At 37.6% G+C, this 19964-nt stretch overlaps 1 protein-coding gene across 8 annotated transcripts in view; it reads right to left on the bottom strand.

Moving 5' to 3' along the window:
- MGAT5 (alpha-1,6-mannosylglycoprotein 6-beta-N-acetylglucosaminyltransferase) overlaps positions 1–19964 on the bottom strand; it is a 325249-nt gene that overhangs the window by 97239 nt on the left and 208046 nt on the right. For all 8 annotated transcript variants that reach the window (XM_032250746.1, XM_032250745.1, XM_032250744.1 and 5 more), the window contains 5 exons: positions 18471–18542; positions 16337–16498; positions 12766–12935; positions 9560–9694; positions 4427–4560 (listed from right to left, as the gene is read on the bottom strand). In XM_032250746.1, coding sequence (XP_032106637.1) covers positions 4427–4560; positions 9560–9694; positions 12766–12935; positions 16337–16498; positions 18471–18542 — 673 coding nt within the window. The remainder of the gene's footprint in view (positions 1–4426; positions 4561–9559; positions 9695–12765; positions 12936–16336; positions 16499–18470; positions 18543–19964) is intronic.

The raw sequence follows: 19964 nt of genomic DNA, 5'->3' as shown, positions 1-19964 counted from the left end.
AGACACATCTTTCTAGGATAAATGTCTCAAACTGCTTCATTTCTTTCTTCATTTCCGTATTTCCTCCATTCAAGTCAGCCTCATCCATGAGAAAGTTTTCCAACAACCTGTTACTTGATGGATTTAACAACCACTGATGATGGCTGTTTTGCTCTACTGTCTCATCAGGAATTTTATAATGCTCATTTTCTAAATCTTCATTCCTTTTGCATTTATTAGCTGTGATTTCTCCATGATTACTGACTTTCTCTCATCAGCTATTTGATTATCTTAAAATATAATTTGTGCTACAAAGGCATGATCAAAGTGGCTTTTTTTTTTTTTAACAGTAATAAGGGGGTATCCTAACAATCTGTGAAGGTGACCCACTACACTTTGAGGAGCTTTCTTGTTTGGTGTATCATTCTGGAATCCAGAATCTTCAAGTACTCCCCTCTTTTTGTATACTCAAGATCTTGGTTCCTACAACATACCGTAACAGTTTCAAGTAACAATATAAATATTTCCCACTACAACTGTACAGTCAAAAGATTGTCTTTTAAAGTCACTTAAGTAATCATCTTCTCTGTATGAGAAGTTAACACCTACCTGATGCATATAGCTGGTTTCTCTCAATCTGTTTTCAATTTTTAGTGAATGCTTTTTTTATTTGGATTTTTATTGTGGTAAAAGACAAGTAACACTAAACTTACTATCTTAACCTGTTTAAGTGTTCAGAAGTGTTAAGTATATTCACACTGGTATACAACAGATCTTCAGAACGTTTTCATCTTGTAATACTGACACCCATAACGATTAAACACTAATTCCTCCTCCCAACTAGGTAACCACAGTAGAGAGCCAGAGTTGCCCACCCCCTCTAGGGGAATCAGCAGCAAGCCTGCTGTGAACTTTGGGTGAACTCCAGAGAATTGAAACTGTAATAGGAGGATGTGCATGTCTCAGAGTACAACAGAGACAGGCCTAGAGAGATAACCAGCTTTCACTGACCTTGCTGCAAGATAGTTGTTACCTGAAGTATGAGAATAACCACCACAGGCTGTTCTAAGTAACTGTACCCTCCCTCTGCTATGTGCTTTGTAAATATATAAAATAAAGTACCCTGAGACAGATTGGGGCCGGAGAGACTGACATCCTCACTCTCCTGGACCACCTGGCCCTGCTTTCTCTATGTTTCTGTTTGTGTCTTTTTTTATCCCCCATCATTCCCTCTTAGGTCTTTGAACCCTTGTGTAGCATGGGATGCAGCTTGCACCAGAAACCACCTTTCCACTTTCTGCTTCTATGATTTCTGACTACTCTAAATACTGTATGAATGGAATAATATGATATTCATCCTTTTGTGACTAGCTTATTTAGTTTAGCATAATATCCTTCAGGTTCATCCATGTTGTGGCATATGACAGGATTTTCTTTTTTAAAGGCTAAATAATATTCCAAGCATACGTTTACTACGTTTTCTTTATCCACTTGTGCAGATGGATATTTGGGTTGCTTCCACCTCTTGGCTATTTGGAACACTACCACAGCGAACATGAATGTGCAAATATTTCTTCGAGATCCTAATTTGAATTCTTTGGAGTATTTCTCTTTTTAAATTAGGTAAAATACTTACATGGTCCTAAAGTCAAAATAAGGAACATTAAGAGACATCAACCATCTAGTCCCATCCCTAGATACCTTTATCCAATGGGAATCACTTTATCCAATGGCAATCACTTTCACTTGTTTATCCTTTCATCGTTTCTTTTGGAAATATAAGCTCATTCATATACACTAACACGCCGACACACACTCTTCCTCTACATCTGACAAACATAAAAGGGAGTATCTCTACACTGTCCTGCATGTTGGCTTTTATCACTTAAAATGTCCTAGACATGCCCCTCCTAGGGTGGAAACCTTCCTCATTTCTTCTTATAGCTAGGTAGTACGTCGCTCTATTAATGGACCATATTATTCACTCAGTCCCCTATGATAATTACTTGGGTTGTTTCTTGTGGCTTCCTGCTACAAATAGTGCTGCACTAAATGCCCTTGTGCACATGCTCTATCTTGATTTTGCTCATTATCTTTGGGATACATTCCCAGATATGAGGTGCTTAGTTGGAGAAAGAAAATGCAGAGGCAGTTTTGCTAAATCCTGACAAACACCCTTCCCATTGGGTTAGTACCATGCTGCATTCTAACCACTAGGGTAGAAGAGGGCTGGTTTTGCTTGCTGCACCATCAGAATAGCTATGCTGTTTAGCTTTTGCATTTCTTCCAGTCTGTACATGGGACATGGTATCTTGGTGCAGTTTAAAAATTTGTTTCTCTTACTGTGAATGAGGTTAACATCTTTTCATATGTTAAGAGCAGTAAATTTCTCTTTCCTCTAAACTGTTAATAGCCTTTTCCCATTTTTCTATTGGAACATAGAAAAATGTTCCAATTTTTCTTTTTTTATCTTTTTTCTCTTAATTTGTGTGTGTGTATACGTGTGTGTGTGTGTACATGTGTGTATGTGTGTATATACATGCAGATATGTCTACAGTGAATTTAGCCCTCTGTGACATGTTTTGCTTATTGTGTTACTGGTTGTTGTTTTGCCATACAAGTTCTTCTTTTTTCTAAAATATAGTCAAGCATATCAATTTTCCTTGATCTCTGCTGAATTCTGAGTCATGGCTAGGAAACTTATCCCCTTCCCAGGTTAATAGAAATTAATTCATGTTTTTGTCCTCAGTTACATTTTAAGCAGTGAATTTCTTTCAATTTAATCAACCAATACTGCCGAAATTCTCCATCCACAGAGAACAATAGGTTTTCAGGACTCTGAATACCAACATTCTACAACAGAACTTTATATTTTCCAGGAAAAAAACCTCCCTTCTCTACTCCCTGGAAACTCCATCTCTTGTAGGACACACACCTGCCATATCATTCAGCAGTTTTAGTCACTTTGGACACAGTTACTGTTTTATTTCACTTGGTTTAACACGCAGGTCACTTCCTAGGTTATTCTGTTCCACCTTATCCCATTCCCTGACACAGAGAAGTCAAATCACACATACTCTGAGCATCCTCACCATGCTGAAAGCCATCTGTTACCCACTGTGCTGAAAATCAATTTGACCCATGAACTGTGCCCCAGGGACAGTGTGTAATAGCAAGAAGATAGAGCTTCAGGAACAATAACGCTTATGAAGCATACAACACATTCTCACAAATCTGAGCTTACAAGAACACTTAAGCATGAGTTGATTTTTAACATCACTCTCCATTCTTAATTCTCCCTTCTCATGCCTAATAGCCAAAGATTAGTCCAATGCTGAGACATTTAGTGAGCGTGACACAGGGGTCACCTTCAAGTAGCTGCATACAATGGGGAGGGGCAACCACATGAAGTGAAGGTTAGGAAGGGGTGTTTTGGATCTTGGTTCAACAAAGCAAACAGAGTCATCTCAGAAGTTAAAAGTGGAAACCTCTGGTTGAAAATTATTGTGGTAATTTTAGAAAATAGGAATTCTCTCATCATCCAAATTAACTCTCTCATATGGCCTTTCACTTCTGGAATAGAACTTCACCTCATCATTAAGGCCTATTGACTTATAAAATAAATTCATTTTTGTCACAAACACTATCAAATGTGGTATTTGGGTTCACAGTCCTTAGCTAATTAGAAATGAGGCTAGTATCAGGTAAACAGGCAGCAGCAGGAAGAAATGGTAAAAGTGTGAAAATAACACTATAGAAACAGAAAAAGAGCCCAGCATCTGTGGCGAGTTAATTTATCATCATTCAGTGTGTTATTTTTACTATATTGGCTCATGAAATGATCATTGCCTACTGCAAACAGTGACACCAAGTCAGCAAGAGAAAGTAAAATTTCATTCTGGGCCCAGGTTTTAAGAAGTCAGTAAAATACAAAACTGAGTTTAAAACAGTTCCAGTTTCAAAAAGCTAACTTTTTTAAAAAAAGTTTGATGCTTAAATAATTAAGGTTTAACTATGTGGAAAATAGATCTCCATGGAAGACTCAGCCATTCACTAGGGACACAGTGTACCCTCAACAGCATCTATGTGGCATAAAATGTGTTTAGTGCTCGACAATTGAAAGTCATTGCAAAGTCCTTTCCCAAATAGTTTCTAATGATACTCTGTGTATTGAACATTTTTCTCCAGAACATTTCCAAGGCTTTTCAAAAAACGTTCATGTGGCCTTTTGGTTTCAACTAAAAAAACAAAAACAAAAAAAACAAATTCAGTAATTCCCAAGGAAAAGGTTCAACAGCGCGCACGTGTGCGCGCGCACACACACACACACACTCTTCTACAGCTAACAGTCCTGAGAATCATAACCCAAAATAGATGGCGGCTAGTTCATTTTCCCATCTATCTTTGGTGGCATTCTGGAAAGCATGCATGAAATATGAATACTCACGGAACATGGTATAAAACTGCTGAGGGTTTAGATTCCATTTTCCCCAGGGGGTCTTGTGGCCTTTGGACTGGGCATAATTTGCGTGATTAAATTCGGGTTCAGTACCAAATGAATCGAGGACTCGGAGCATGCACCTGAAAGAAAAAAAAGCAAAGTGTGTAACACTACATACTTGCCCCCCAAGTTGAAAGGTAAAAGCTCTAACGGTTCCTTCAGGACTACTAAAAATAGACAAATACTTTTAAATAGAAGCAGCACCAGACAAGAATTGAGATGTTTTAGAATAGCTTGTGTACCAAACATCTACATGTGTGACTTTAGAGACTGAGCCATCACACAGCAGATATGATTTGCTTCACCATTAGGTAACTAATTATAGAGGATCACTCAACTACCAGCAAAACAAAAAGTTCTATGACAACTTGAACTGGGGCGCCAGGTTCACTGCTGTACCCACAGCATCTGGCCAGAGCTGAGCACACAGTAAGTATCTAATCAACAGATGCTGAAAAAACAAAGAACTACCATCTATAGAGGTCTTATTCTGCTTAAAGTATATGATGTGTTATCTCTAGGAGCAATCATTCAACGTTTTCATCAATTAGAGTATTTGACTTTACATTAAGCTTACAATCTCATTTAGTAGGCAATGGTATTTTTAATTTATTTGATAATAATAGAACTTTATTTGCTTTCTCCTAGAGCTTGAAGAAATACAAGTGAAGATGTTTTGTTTGCTATTCCACCAAAGCCATAAAACAGGGCCAAATCGGGTCTACCACTTATTTTTGTATGGTCTGTGAGCTTAGAATGAGCTTTACATTCTTAAATGGCTTTTAAAGAATCTTTTGTGACATGTAAAAATTAGATGAAATTCTGATTTCCATGTTCAAAAATAAGAATTTTATTTGAATGTGGCCACACTCTGTTGTTTACCTACTGTCCATGGCTGCTTTCATCCTGTAACAGCAGAGCTGAGTAGCTGCAGCGACTGCATACAGGACCTATGAAGCTTAAAATATTTAGTAGCTGGCTCTTTTCAGAAAAAGTTTTCTGACCACTGCTCTGGAGTGCACAAAGAACAACCAATTGGAAGAAAGGAATCAATCCCAAAACAAAATTTATTGATTTTGGTAACATTTCATCACTGACTTTCGAAATACTTGATGTAAATTAAATATTTTTGTGGATGGCCAATAAAAGCAGCTCTCTTTCTCTGTTACGTATCAATAATACTTCTGAATAACTTTTAGAAGACTAAGAAGCATAAAAGTAGACTGGGCCGGGCGCGGTGGCTCACGCCTATAATCCTAGCACTTTGGGAGGCCGAGGTGGGTGGGTCACGAGGTCAAGAGATCGAGACCATCCTGGTCAACATGGTGAAACCTCGTCTCTACTAAAATACAAAAATTAGCTGGGCATGATGGTGCGTGCCTGTAGTCCCAGCTACTCGGGAGGCTGAGGCAGCAGAATTGCTTGAACCCAGGAGGCGGAGGTTGCGGTAAGCCGAGATCGTGCCATTGCACTCCAGTCTGGGCAACAACAGCGAAACTCTGTCTCAAAAAAAAAAAAAAAGTAAAGACTGAAACCCACATTTTAGAATCAGATGATGGCACTGACTTTTGAAAATCTGGCTCAGTTTTTATCTACTTTCAGAAAGGCATTCTTTCAACTTTTATTTTCACTTCGATGTATGATTCAGGGGAAAAAAATCCAAACATGAGATTGAATTTTTCTAGTAAGTATATTCACACATTGTCATTTCTGTGTGCTAGTTTTCGCATTAGAGATCACTACCATTTGTTAAGACACAGAAGAGAAGAAAAGGAAGGCAGGCAGGCCACACAAGTCAAATACAAGCTGACCAGAGGAGGAATTTCCCTGTCTGGGATTCTTGTGTGGCTCTCACAGAATATGCTCTCATCACAGCAGCAGTTTTCACAATACCACCAAAGATATGTCATTGGCCTCGTGGCCAATAGGTGGGCAGAAACAAAGCCCACAGTCCTGAAAAAAGAAAGCTAGGGACCCAAGGAACTGATCAGTGTTTGTTTTCTTTGCTCTTTGTGTAGCTCAGAGCATCCCTTTCTTCTTAAAAAAAATACCCATTTCTTATATTTTTCTGTTTTAAAAAAATATGCATAAGGAACTGCAGCTCTGCAGATCACTGTAAAAAAAAAAAAAGGGAGGACAGGACCCATGCTCATTTGTGGGGCTGTGCAACGCTCCACTCCCACCAGAGAATCAGAGCTGGGAATTGCCAGCACCACTTTGTGAGTCAAAGATCACAGCTCTCTGTGCAGGTCCGACAGGGAGAAACGGGTCACTTGGGTCATAAGGAGCCTTGGCTTGAAGGCTCAACTTCTTCCACTTATTTGCAATTGACTCCAATAGTCTACAGCTGTCCTTGGTATCTGGTGGATTGGTTCCAGGACCCCTGTGGACACTGAAATCCAAGGATACTCAAAGTCCCTTATATATAGTGGTAAAATACTTTCATATGACCTATGCACATCCTGTCATATTTGAATCATCTCTAGATTACAAATATAATACCTAATATCATATTTGTATTTTTATTATTGTATTATTTTTATTTTTTTCTTCAGATATTTTTGGTCTGAGATTAAATCTGTGGCTGTGGAACTCATAGATATAAAATGTTAACTATATGCTCTTCTCTAGCTTTGGCTGGTGACCATATTTTTAACTTGAAGTTTTGTTATTATTTTTGATTTGGGCAATTAAAACAAATCTTGATGAGTAAAGTTGTCTGGTAAGGGCCTAACTGCTGAAAGCCTGGGCTTTGCAGTGCCTAGATGTAAGCTATGTGGTGTTGGGCTGTTCCTGAAAGAGGAATGGAGTGATCAGATGTCTCTCTGAAATTTTTAATTTGACATCCTTTTACTTGAGGCTTTGGCTTGGGAACTGCGTATTTTCTGGCTTACCTAGGTTTCATTTATAAAGCAGAGATGGAGACTGAAGTTTGTCTACAACATGGAAGGTTTAACATTGTAGTTTTCCTTCTTCAATCACATCCTGATCTGTGTGTTTTTCAATTATTTTTATAATGTATTGCTAATATTTATGCCTTCCCTCTAATGTCTCTGTGTCTGGAGTATCACAAGCAGACTAATGACTTAAAAAGATATTTGTTTTGATGCCCAAGGCAGCTTGCCTTCCTGTTAACAGGGATCGCAGCAGCAATGCCAAATAACTCCTGGAACCTTCTCTTTGCTCTCAGCCACACTACTATGAAATGGATGCTCAGGAGTTCCTTGCCATGCCCTAATTTCTAATTTGATGTTTGACATAAAACATGGCATATCTGAAACTTACTTTCTTGTATTATGTCCTTCAACAAAGGCCTTGTAGGAAGTAAAATGGGTATGAGTTTTGCAGTACCTAGCAGAACACTGCTTGTGTGTAGGCATTTAATAAATATTTGATTGAATTTCCTAGGTCCCTATGTAAATTGCACAAAATTTACAATTATTTTTCCAACAGGCCTCAAGGCTTTGCTCCTAACTCAAAGATCAGATAACAACATTACATTTAATGGAGTATGTACCAACAACCAAGATGAACACAGAGCCCTGACAATTTCTAATTTTTAAAGGGGAAAGAAACTGGCAAGAAACTTCCAAGAGCACCTGAGTTGGCTTTTAATGGAATCTTCGCTTCATCCCACCACAAAGACTGCAAAGCTAAAGCACTAACAGACCTCCTGCCAGGTAATATCACTAACACAGATGATTTATTAAAGAAAGGCAGATTAACATTACACTCATCCATAAAACCCCCTCTGAGATGATGCCTTTTCATCCAACAAGAGTCAAATACCAATCAATGGTGACCATTTTAATAACAAAATTTTCCTTTTTTAATAGACCTAAATACTACCACTGAGAGTATTTTTCCATCCAAACAACTCTCCCTAATAGCAAGACTATGTGAGTCAAGGGAAGCCTGTACTGCGTAGATTCCTTTGCACATTTATCAGATGCCTGCCATTCACAAAATGGTAGAAAACAACAGCTCCACTTTCCTAAATATTTCAAGAAACAAGCAAAAGAAAAAAGAAAAAAACCTAATGCAAAAGGTAGAGTACAATTTTGGCCCACACCAAGTTTTTAGTTTTTAAAATACTTATGTATCATTTATTAATTATATTTATAATTTATTATATTTATTATAATATTTATTATTAAATGTATTTAAGTTTATTCACCTTTTGAAATTTATTTTTTAAAGGACACTTCTAAAGACCATATATAAAACCCAGTATGGACCGCAATAAATGGAAGATAACAAGAAAAAAGCATATAACCTTTAGGAAATATTTTAAAATTCAGAATAGATACTTTTGCCTGCTGAAGGCTCAGACTCTACAGCTACTCTCAAATCGTTAAAAAGGCATGCATTAAAAGTAGTGTTGGAGATGTAGTAGCATCAAACTATCTTTTCCCAGAAAGAATGAAAGAAAATGGAAAATTAATAAATTTAATTATATAATTCAGTCTGACTTATTGCCATGTTTGTATACCAGGTAAAAGTGTTTCAAATGCTAAATCGTGGTCCCAAACCCACACTCCGAGAAACACTGAGCTATTCTACTAAATAATAAAGACTGTACAGAGTACACGTGCAACAAAGTTATGTTAATCATGGGCTTATCTTAAAAAGTGCAAGACCCCAGCATTCAGACAGGGTATTCCCAGACTTCCCTTCCAGGAATGACAAGAATACTGATCAATTAAAGGGTAAGAAAAGTGAATCATGATCTAAAACCCATGGACCACGAGAAATAACACTGTAAATACTCTATCAAAATTGATATTTGATTAAATAGATGACACTGGCATACGCATACTGAGAGGAAGGCTAAGAATATTAGTCAAGATAGAAAAAAGGTTGAACATTTGTTTGCTATTCTTAAGAAATCAATGAAAACAATGAATAGTCATAGAAAGTACAAAGTCGCTGAGAATCTGAATTTTAATTAGGAATGAGCAACACACTCCATACAGTTGAAAATATATTATTTGATAAGCTTTTCCTACCTGCAACCATGCAACCCTTGTTAAGGAGAGGGGGGAAAATACTTAGGTCAGAATACCATGCAGCACTTACTGGTAATGAACCCAAGATGGTCCAAGAGTTTTCTTGAATTGAGCAAGTCCTACAATATCGATATAAATGAGCTCAACAATTCTGTCTCCTACAGTTGGACAGCCAGATCGGTTTCCTACAACTTTCTTCATGATTCTAGAGAAACAGCAAAAGAAAGGGGAGAAAAAAAGAGAAAAATCATTTACTTAAAAGGCACTAAACTTAGCAACTTTAATGGGCAAATGCCACCCCAAAAATCCTTATTAGAGATGATAGCATGGCCCTTTCAAATCTGCTGCCTATATAAATCATTTCCATCCACTAAGGCCAACCCAGTTCCCTGATTTTGACTCTTGCAAAAGCAAATGGTAGCATATGAACAGTCTTTGAAATCGAGGAAGATTTAGGTCTAACTCCATCACCACTATGTAGCAACTATGAGACCTTAAATAAGTTACCTAACCTCTCTCAATCTGTCTTTGCTCATCTTCCAGAAAAGAAGGACTAGATGCAAAGAACACTGAGTATCAATCTCTCAGGAGTTCTTCACAAGATTAAATGAGCTGTTGAATAGAATGTGCCTAATGCATACCAGATACTCAATAACTTATTTTTCTCCCCCAGGCCCTGTTCTTACTACTTAGCAACCTTATTAACCTTCCCCTCCCCTTTTCCTGAAAGTCGTCAATTTCTAGCCTCTACAGTATTAACTTCTTTCTACTTGTCTCGTATTGTTCCCTAACTTTTTCTCTTATGTCAAATTTTTCCTCCTAGCTTGACTGTATTACAGAACTAGCGCTATGGCTTGCAGTATTTTTTCTCACCCTTTCCCCTACCCATGCATCCATCTGAGCACAAGTGTACAAAACCACACTTTCCATCCACTCACTAATCAGTCCTGACTTTTGCTTCTTATCCCTGCCCACACCCCACAATAATCCTTCACCAAATTACAGGCATCCTGCTTCAAAGGACAAGAGTCACAAACAGGACTCCAATCTACAGCTCTGTACAACCACCACGTCAGCCACCTTCCATCCTCTTCCATTTATGAAAGAACTAGGTTCTGCACAACCAGTTTCTTCCCCAAGAGTTGGAAAACCCTTTTTGTTAAGGGCCAGACAGTGAATATATTCATCTTTGCAGGTCATAAATTCAGTCACAATTGGCTCAGCCTCCCGTTGCGGAATAAAGACAGCTAATAACAATAGGCATGGCTGTGTTCCCATGAAACTTTATTTACAAAAAAAAGAAGGCTGATTTAGCTTGCTGAGCCATAGTTTTCTGATCTCTGGCCCACCCTATGTTCAGTGTTTCCCAAACTTGTCTGTATAATGAAACTACCTGGAGGCATCACAAAATACTTATGGCTATGTCCTAGCCACAAGGGTTGTGATTTAATTAGCCTGTGGCATGGTCTGTGGAATTTAAAAAAGATTCCCCAAAGTTAAAAAATAAATACAAAGATCTCCAGGTGGTTCTTAAGTACAGATATATTTAAATACCACTGCTCTATGTTGCTTCCACAATTATCTTCTTAAATAAAACACATCTAGCCCTGACCCCATTGTGAATAAAGACTACTAGAGTTAAGTCCTCATTTAACGTCATCAATAGGTTCCTGAAAACTAGGACTTTAAACAAAACATCATATAGCAGGCCCTCCAATAAAGTCATTTCCTTCAAATCACTGGTTATAATGTTGATGAAAAAAACTGGTTTCATTTTACATAATTTAAGGTCCTAGTTTCCAAGAACCTATCAACAATGTTAGTGAGGACATATTAAAGAGATTTTCCCTTGACCATCAAATTAAATCTCATTGATAAATCCCTAACATACCTTTCCTGACTTCCCCAGGCAGTGCTTGTTCCTGGTACTGCCATAGTACTCCATTTATTTACCGACACACTCATTCATTCACGTATTTATTCCTTACTCATTCATCCCATAAATAGTTATGTGAGTACTCATCACATGCTAGGCACTATCTAGGTGCCCACTACACAGTGGTGAACAATACTCAGTTTCCTGCAATCCCAGTGCTTACATTCTAGCAACCACACACACCTCAATTAGAACTAACAGCACTGGAATTAGTGTAATTTTTTATGTAATACATTAGTTGTAATGATCAAAAGACTGGAAGCTCCTTGATCACACATTAGTCATCTCTGTATGTCCCTGGCAAAACTAGCCCACAGAAAGCTAACTGCATAAATGCAGCTACTTTATAGATTGTTTACTCAATGTATTTTTTTTTTTTTAGACAGAGTCTTGCTCTGTCACCCAGGCTGGAGTACAGTGGCATGATATTGGCTCTCTGTAGCCTCTGCCTCCCAAGTAGATGGGACTACAGGCATGTGCCACTATACCCAGCTAATTCTTGTATTTTCAGTAGAGAAAGGGTTTTGCCATGTTGGCCAAGCTGGTCTCAAGTGATCTATGTGCCCTGGCCTCCTAAAGTGCTGGGATTACAGGTGTGAGCCACCATATATTGTTTTAACATGTCTCTCAGCTCCATGAACTCTAGAATGTTCATTCAAGGTATTTCTTCTGGAAATATATGACATACAGCAACATGGTAGCCTGACTGTTGGGTGGGGAGTCTCCATGGGAAGTTATCCTAAGGGAGTACAGGGGATGGAAGCGTCTCTGTTCAGCCAGCTATGCCAATACAGAAGGGATTACAGGAGGTCTGGAGTTAAAAGCAAATTTCAGTGAAATAGAAAACCCAGGTAGAGTTAACAGATTCAGCTTCAAGTTGGCTAATTGAAAAAGGATTGGCTCAGAACTTTCAGGAAATTTATTCTATCCAAATTAAATTACAAACAGGAAATCTGCCCTGTTTTAAGATTTAGAAAGATTTGATGTTGAGTAGGCAGTGGTATGAATTTCAGCAAGAGACAGGGAATTAGGAAAGTCAATAATGTTTTCTGCTACAGATGTTGGAAGCACCTGTAATAGCAAAGAATAAGCTCCTTAGTTTGAATTTTCTGGCATTCATTTAGGAAGCCTCTGGAGCCTTGAGCTACAAAGAAAACATATTACCCTTTTCACAGTGCATGTATTTAGCTCCTGAAAATAATCTTCTTATCTCCTCTTTAGTGAATTATCACTTTCATTTTCCCCCACAAAAAAATTACACACTAATAGAGGTAATACTTTAAGAGTTTACAATTTCTTTTTTGTATTCTGATTTTAAAATTGAAAAGTAATCTCCTTACTCCTTGAGCTCAGCCAGTGAAGCTGAAATCCTAATGTCATGGCCCAGTAAGTACAGAGATGTAATTAAATCACTCCACTGAACTAATTCACCAAGAGGGCCACCACTGAAAGCTGTCTCTGCAATCTTAAATCCAGATTCCTTGGTCAGGAGTCCCAGGTGAACGAGGACCTGGAAAACAAAGAGGTATATACTGATTCACACTGAACCACATACAAAATGCACAGTAATACACCAAGAAGTGACCAACCAATCCCAAAGTCATGCTTACATCCTAGCAAATTCTCAGCGTGGGAAATGTTGTTTTTCTAGAAGGTACAAAGGAAATCATTTTTCATTGTGGTTTTGGAGAAGTAAAATCACTACAGCCCTTGGTATGGCTATGAGTGTACAGAATGGAAAGATAATCTCACCTTTTAAAAGTACAGTATATTTGTAAAATCGGGATTAAAGGAAATTAAGACAGGACAATATTTTTTAACACTATTGGTCTTTTATCTACAGTGAAAATACTTCTAACCTCTTACTACGGAAAATTTCAAACACATAGAATTGCAAACCTGACAATATAGTCAATACCAAGGTACTCATCATGTAACTTCAACAATTATTGATGCAGGACAAATCTTAATCTATACCCTCATTTTCTCCCAACCCCTCTACATTATCTCAAAGCAAATTCTAGACATCCTTTCATCTGTAAATATTCTAGTATGTATCTCTAAAGGGAACAAACCTTCACTTGAAAAATGTAACCTGAACATCACTATTATCCCTTAAAAAAGCTAGTAATTCCTTAACATCATCTGATATCCGGTTAACGTTTATACTTCTTCAACTGCCCTTTATTTTTTCTAAGTGCAGTTGTGTGATTCAAGAGTCAGAGGGCATACATAACAATTGCCTCATATGTCTCTTAGCCTCTTTTAACTGATACAGCCTCCCGTCAACTTATTTGGTGGTGGGGGTAGGGACTGCTATGATTTATTTATCAAAGAATCTGGGTTTTATTTTCAGTCATCTCCTACACTCCTGATTTTGCTTACAATCTCAAGGTATAAGATTCTTCTGTCCTTTGTATTATGGTAAGTAAGTAATACAGACATAATAATCAAATTGAATTTTTTTTTTTTTTTTTAAGCAATATCACTTCATAGGTGGTGCTATGGACTTCCATCAGTTTCAGTACAATGTACTGCAACAATGTATCTGTGTCTCTGTTTTGGGTGTTAGTGGGCCTTGATGGTCACTACCTAGATCCATTAATCCATTAGGGCCTGCAAAATGATGATATTTGATCATTCCTTCTTTATTTATTAGCTGGAATAATATCTCTATAAAGAAAAACTACCCCTCATCAACTATTTGGTCACCCTGAGGTAATCCTAAGGTTTGTCTAGAAGGAGCCTGGTAAATACTTGATTCTTTCTCTTCATTTACCAGTTTTTCAGAATAATAAACTTGTTCTTTAGTATACTATAATGATGATCCATGAAGTTTTTTAATTTAAAAAAATCATTGTAACATTAAAGTATATTTGATATGCTTCAAAAAATTGTGGTTATTCCTCTCGCTGACTATCCAATTGTCCCACCTGGGTCTGCAGGAGGCTATCCAAGCTGGCTCCTAAATTTTTGACATGACCCTAGTCTTCTTAGCTTCTCTGCACATGGGTAGACAGATGCACCTGACAAGATTGTTCTAGGCTCAACAGGTACAACTTCTGTCTTGCACCTTAATAAGCCATTTTTCCAAGAACCTCTTATACCACCTAGGAGAAACAGCATTTAGGGACTAATGTGTGGGGCTTAAGGGACTCGATTTTATTACTATTTATAGGTCTTATAGTGGCCCTAGCTAGGAAATTTGTTTTTCCTCAAAGGTAAAACAAATCATGAGTTCAGACTGGTGCTTCCAATTCACACTCAGGGTTATAGTGTTTTTACATAACATCACCAATCCTACCACCCATCAATTCCTCTCTTCCACACTGCAAATCCCACTTCTCAATGACACTAACATAATTACTCATCACCTTTATTCCAGTGTTCACAATGGATTCAGAATGAGACTATCAGTGCTACCACATATTACATGATTCATAAAAATAGTTTTAAGACATTTTTACTTTTTTTTATGCTTTATGACATCCCATGAGTAGTGTATTTACTATGTTCTAAAATCACTAAGAATAGTCTTTTTCTGTGTGCTTCCATCAAAACTGGATGGATATATATTCAGTTCATTTGCTTTATATTTTTTCTAATTTTTAGTTTTTGGCAGTAAAATTTCATTTAAGACTTACATAAAATGACTCCAGTGTCAAGTCTACAAAGTCAGATATATTGAGAAGTCTAGTTTCTACGGTAGTTTCTGTTTTCTCCATACTAATCCCACCTCCCCTTATTTGACCATTTTTTTCTTATTGTAGTAATATACACCTAACATAAAATTTACCATTTTAACGTGTATGGTTCAGTAGCATGAAGCACATTCATATTATTGCGCAACTATCATCACCATCTCCTTTAATTTTAGCTTATCAAAATAAGAAAAATACATTTTCAAACTAAGAGCAAGAAACAAATGTATGTATCTGTATATATCTTTATGTATACATAGATACAAATTCCCTCTCTCTCTTAAAAATAATGCACACTATTCTCTATTTTTCCTCATCTAACAATATATCCTTGAGGTTATTCCACAGTAATACACAGAAAAATTCTTTATTTCTTTTTACAGCCCAACTTCAGCATCTGAACACATGCTCTTCCATACAAGACCATCTGGTGACAGAATGTTTGGTTCTGCTGTCTCATAAATTCAAGAGATCTAGGCAAAACTGGCCTATCAAACTGTGATTTGGGGTCATGCAAATATATCTGTACTTTCTTTTCCAAAGATATCAAATTAGTTGGATTAGGAATACCAAACTCATTTTTATGTTTTTTAGATGTGGGAGCAAATTGCTCACTTTGCTCCATTCTGAAATCAGAACAGTTAATCTAAAGCCAGACCATACAGCTAACAGGACATAAAATCTTCTAAGCCCAGGGGTACTGGAGAAGTTTTCCAAGCATCTCCTCCTAAGCTAGAAAGAAACTGGCTGAAATTTATTCAAATTTCTCTCTCTCTGTCCTAGGAGCAGAAGCAGAATCACCAATCAGAAGAGTAGCAATGCAACTCACTGGCTGTCCAAAAGCCAGGGATGAAAAACAGCAAAAATATAAAATTGTCATGATGATATAACAGGAAGCTCTCAAGGTTGGACTCAGGTAAAGAAATGGGAGAAAGTTTCCTGATACTCTGACAAAGACAGGGTCAAAGGACAAGTCTTACAGGCAGATATTCTGCTTGGCTTCACCCAAGAAACTTGTGCCAGACCCTGCTAAGATAGACTATTGTAAGTGGGGAAAGGAAAACCCAAAAACAGCTGTACAAGAGACTGAGCAAATTCCCTGAGGGAATATCATTTGAGATATGACATTTCTCTTAGTCTTGTTTCCAAGCAAAATCAAATTTTAAAAGAAAACTGGAATCTAACTGCACTGAATTAATAAGAAACTCACTTTCTTCCGCTTTCTCTTTTCAAGATTCTGCTTTTCTGCCAGGGACTTGATTGCTTGGATCCATGCGTCAGCCATTCGCCGGATCCGTAGTCTCATCCACCGGAATTCTTCGTGCTTTTTCATCATACTGTAGAGAATATTAAAATCCGTACGGATTTCCGCCTAGCAACAGACATTTAATAAAACGAATAGAAGATAAAAAGTCAGAAAGCATAATGATTCTCATGATGTGACATTTGAAAACTTAAAAGGGTTAGTCAATTAAAGGAGCAGAAGCAGAGCTTAAAAAGTAAGTCTTGTCTGCTGCAGCTTTGACTTTAAGGTCTCAGGATTGCAAATTGAAGCAAAGGCTGCTGACTGCTGATCTGCTGGAAGGGACATCATTAAAAAAAATTAGAAATTGAGAAAAGTAGCACAGGCATTACAAAGCCCTGAGCTATGTTAAAATGCAGTTTTTATAATGAGTGTGCTTGATGTACCTTGAAATTCTCAGCACTCAAATTTACTGTGCCACTTGGATCTACCATAGGACAGCAGACTTCTAAGAAAACTGAAGTCAATTCTTAGCTGGCTGTTTGACAACGTGGAAGTTACCAAAAAGCCTCTTTCTGTCCACAGAGTTAAACAGGAAAATAAATGCTCATCTTCTGGTTTTGTCCCAGTCCAAACAAAAATTCATTATTTTCTAAGGAATTTAAGAGCCAAGAATATTATTTTCTGCCACAACTAAATACAATTTAAAGTTCAGACTAGAGTAACTTAAAAGCCAGGAAGAATATTTTTCCTAATGTTGTGGATAATATAGCTAGATACAACCAGTGATTAAAATAATAGAGAAACCTAATAATAACCAGTATTTATTTCACAGAACATCTCAAACATGCTGAATCCACCTTTTCAACTATCACCATAACTCATTCTAAACACCCATCTCTTTCCTTTTCCCCCCGCTTTGAGATAGGGTCTCGCACTCCCACCCAGACTGGAATGCAGTGGCATGATCACAGCTCACTGGAGCCTTGAACTCGGGCTCAAGCAATCCTCTTGCCATCACAGCCTTCCAAGTAGCTGGAACTATAGGCACACGCCACCATGCTCAGCCAGTTTTTAAATTTTTGGTAGTGATGGGGTCTTGATATATTGGCCAGGCTGGTATCAAATTGCTGGCCTCAAGCAATCCTCCCGCCTCAGCCTCCTAAAGTGCTGGAATTACAGGCATGAGTCACCACACCCAGCTTCATTTCCCTTCTTTACTAAATAATATCATAAGACTCCTGTGGTTTATAGCAGGGATCCCTAATCTATAGCTCTTGAGCTAAATCCTGCTTGTTTTTGTGCATAAAATTTTACTGGAACTCCACCATGCCCCTTCATTTACATATCATCTACGGCTGTTCCCTGTGCTACAATGGCAGAATTGAGTAGTTGTGATGAGACCATACGACTTGCAAAGATGAAACTAATAACTATTCTGGGTATTTTGCAGAAGTTTGCTGTTCTCTGCTCTAAAGAGTAAAGACTTACGCTTTTAATGGGGCACACAAATACTTTCACAGTTCCCTTCCTACCTTCCCAATTTCATTTTCAGCCTAGCTTATCCAATCCCCTATAGCTTTGGCCCACGGAACCATGCATGCTCTACTCCCCAAAACTGCCATGCTCTCATTTTCCCATATGAGAGGTACCCTTTTCTCCTTGACCTTATATAAACTTGCTCATCATTTCAAATTCAGCTCCAATGTTATCCTCACTATGCAATCCACCCTGCACATTGCAGACAAAAATGACCTTTTCCTCATTAATTCCCACAGGCCTATATTACAGTATTTGTGACAGAGATGGTCGTTATTTACCATCACCCTCATTAGATCACTAAGGGCCTCCACATTTGGTACCAGGTCTTACTCATATCAGTAGCCCATCACTTAGAAACCCTCAGAGAATTGCTCAATAAATAAACATGCTAATGCTTGACTGATTTGGTCACCTAGACGTCCATAGAGATGAATGACAGAAGTTTTTCAGCGTAACACTATTTCAGATTATGGTTGGCATTTCTAAAAGATTCCACATGTATCACTTGGCATCTGACTTAAATATACAAGTCTAGAAAGAGTTTTCCAAAATCACTTACCAATGAATTATGATCAGCTTCTTCGTAGGGATTTTTTGCTCTCCAAGGTAAATGAGGACACCAATTTTCAACCTAAAAAACATCAGTGACAATAAGTATGCCACTTCACCTATAATGAATTAATATACACACAAAGCACTGAGAACAGTTCCTGGCACACAATGAGCACTATATTAATATGTGCTATTTTTATTATTAGCCAAACTCCCATGCTTTTTAAGCTAGTATTCCAGATACAAGTGCCCTCTCAGATGAAACAATCAGCAGCAAGGTCAGAAGAAACAGATTATACTTTACATCTGTACTGCAAAGCACTTTACAGCAATTAATTCCTTAGTCATTTAATTTTCACATCTCTGTACCAGAAGGAGAGGGAGTCTAATGGCAGAAAGCTAAAGACTGAAACACTGCCACTGGGGAATGAGAATGTTAGGTGTCTCTGTGACTATTTATCAAATAGACAGGAATGATCCTTATCTGCTGTGGCATATCTGGAAAGGAAACTGAATGGCATTGGAGCCACAGAACTCAATCCTTTATCCAAGTCAGAAATGCCACTGATAGTTTAGGGCTAATTGGTCAAGGTTTCCCTCATTTTCTGCTGTTCAATTCACACTATCTCAAAAAGCAAGGTGGTAAAACCTATTTGAGAAAGAGATAAAAGGAGGAGAAAAAAAAAAACCTTGATGATCTTGTGAGAGCCGTTCTGGAAGATGGATTGTTCTGTCAATGCATAAGGTTTAGAGAATTGAGGGGAGGAAGAAAGAGAAAGAAAAAAAGAACTTGACTATAGAAATTATTTCAGCAAAAGTTATCAAAGACTATTAGGCAACTTAATTTCTGCCAAAAAAAATGAGAAGAATTCATTAAAGTTATATTGATGTCTGTTCTCTGTAAAAACTAGCCACAAAATTTGAAGACAGCATTATTTTTTGGAGAGCAAAAAATCCTTTACTAATACATAATGAGATTATGAAATATGGCTAATAAACAGGCATTGAACATAATTTTTCTATGGCTAGTTAGTCCTATAAAAATTAATGAGCAGGAGAGTGAGGGAATGCCCTTAAAGGGGTCACTAAGATGGCAGAGACATGTGTGGGACCACAGCCTCATGGGTCAGCACAAGATAGTTTGCTCTCTGAGTCTGGGTAAGTTATCAAAGAAACATGTCAGTTTCACTAATCTGGAAGTTACTCATAATGCAAGGTGATTTTTACTATAACCAAAGTAATTGGCCTGATTTGCATAGAGCCATCTGCCACTGCAGATGATCCCAAAGATATAAGCAGAGGGGAGCAAAGCTTGGGGGGAAGGCGGAATCTCTAAATAGGAAAAGTGAAATACTCTCTTTTCTTCTTATGGAATAAAATTAGACCTTGCCATACTTATGAATGATTCAGAGACTCAAAAGGATTCCCCACAAAGAAAGTTGAAATGGTTTTTACTCATAAAAAAGAAAATACCAACTTGCCGGAGGCCTATGGTCTAATT

Source organism: Sapajus apella, unplaced genomic scaffold (genome assembly GCF_009761245.1).
Source record: "Sapajus apella isolate SASKATOON/1434 unplaced genomic scaffold, GSC_monkey_1.0 scaffold72, whole genome shotgun sequence".
NCBI lineage: Eukaryota > Metazoa > Chordata > Mammalia > Primates > Cebidae > Sapajus > Sapajus apella.
This window is presented reverse-complemented; position numbering and strand designations above follow the sequence as displayed.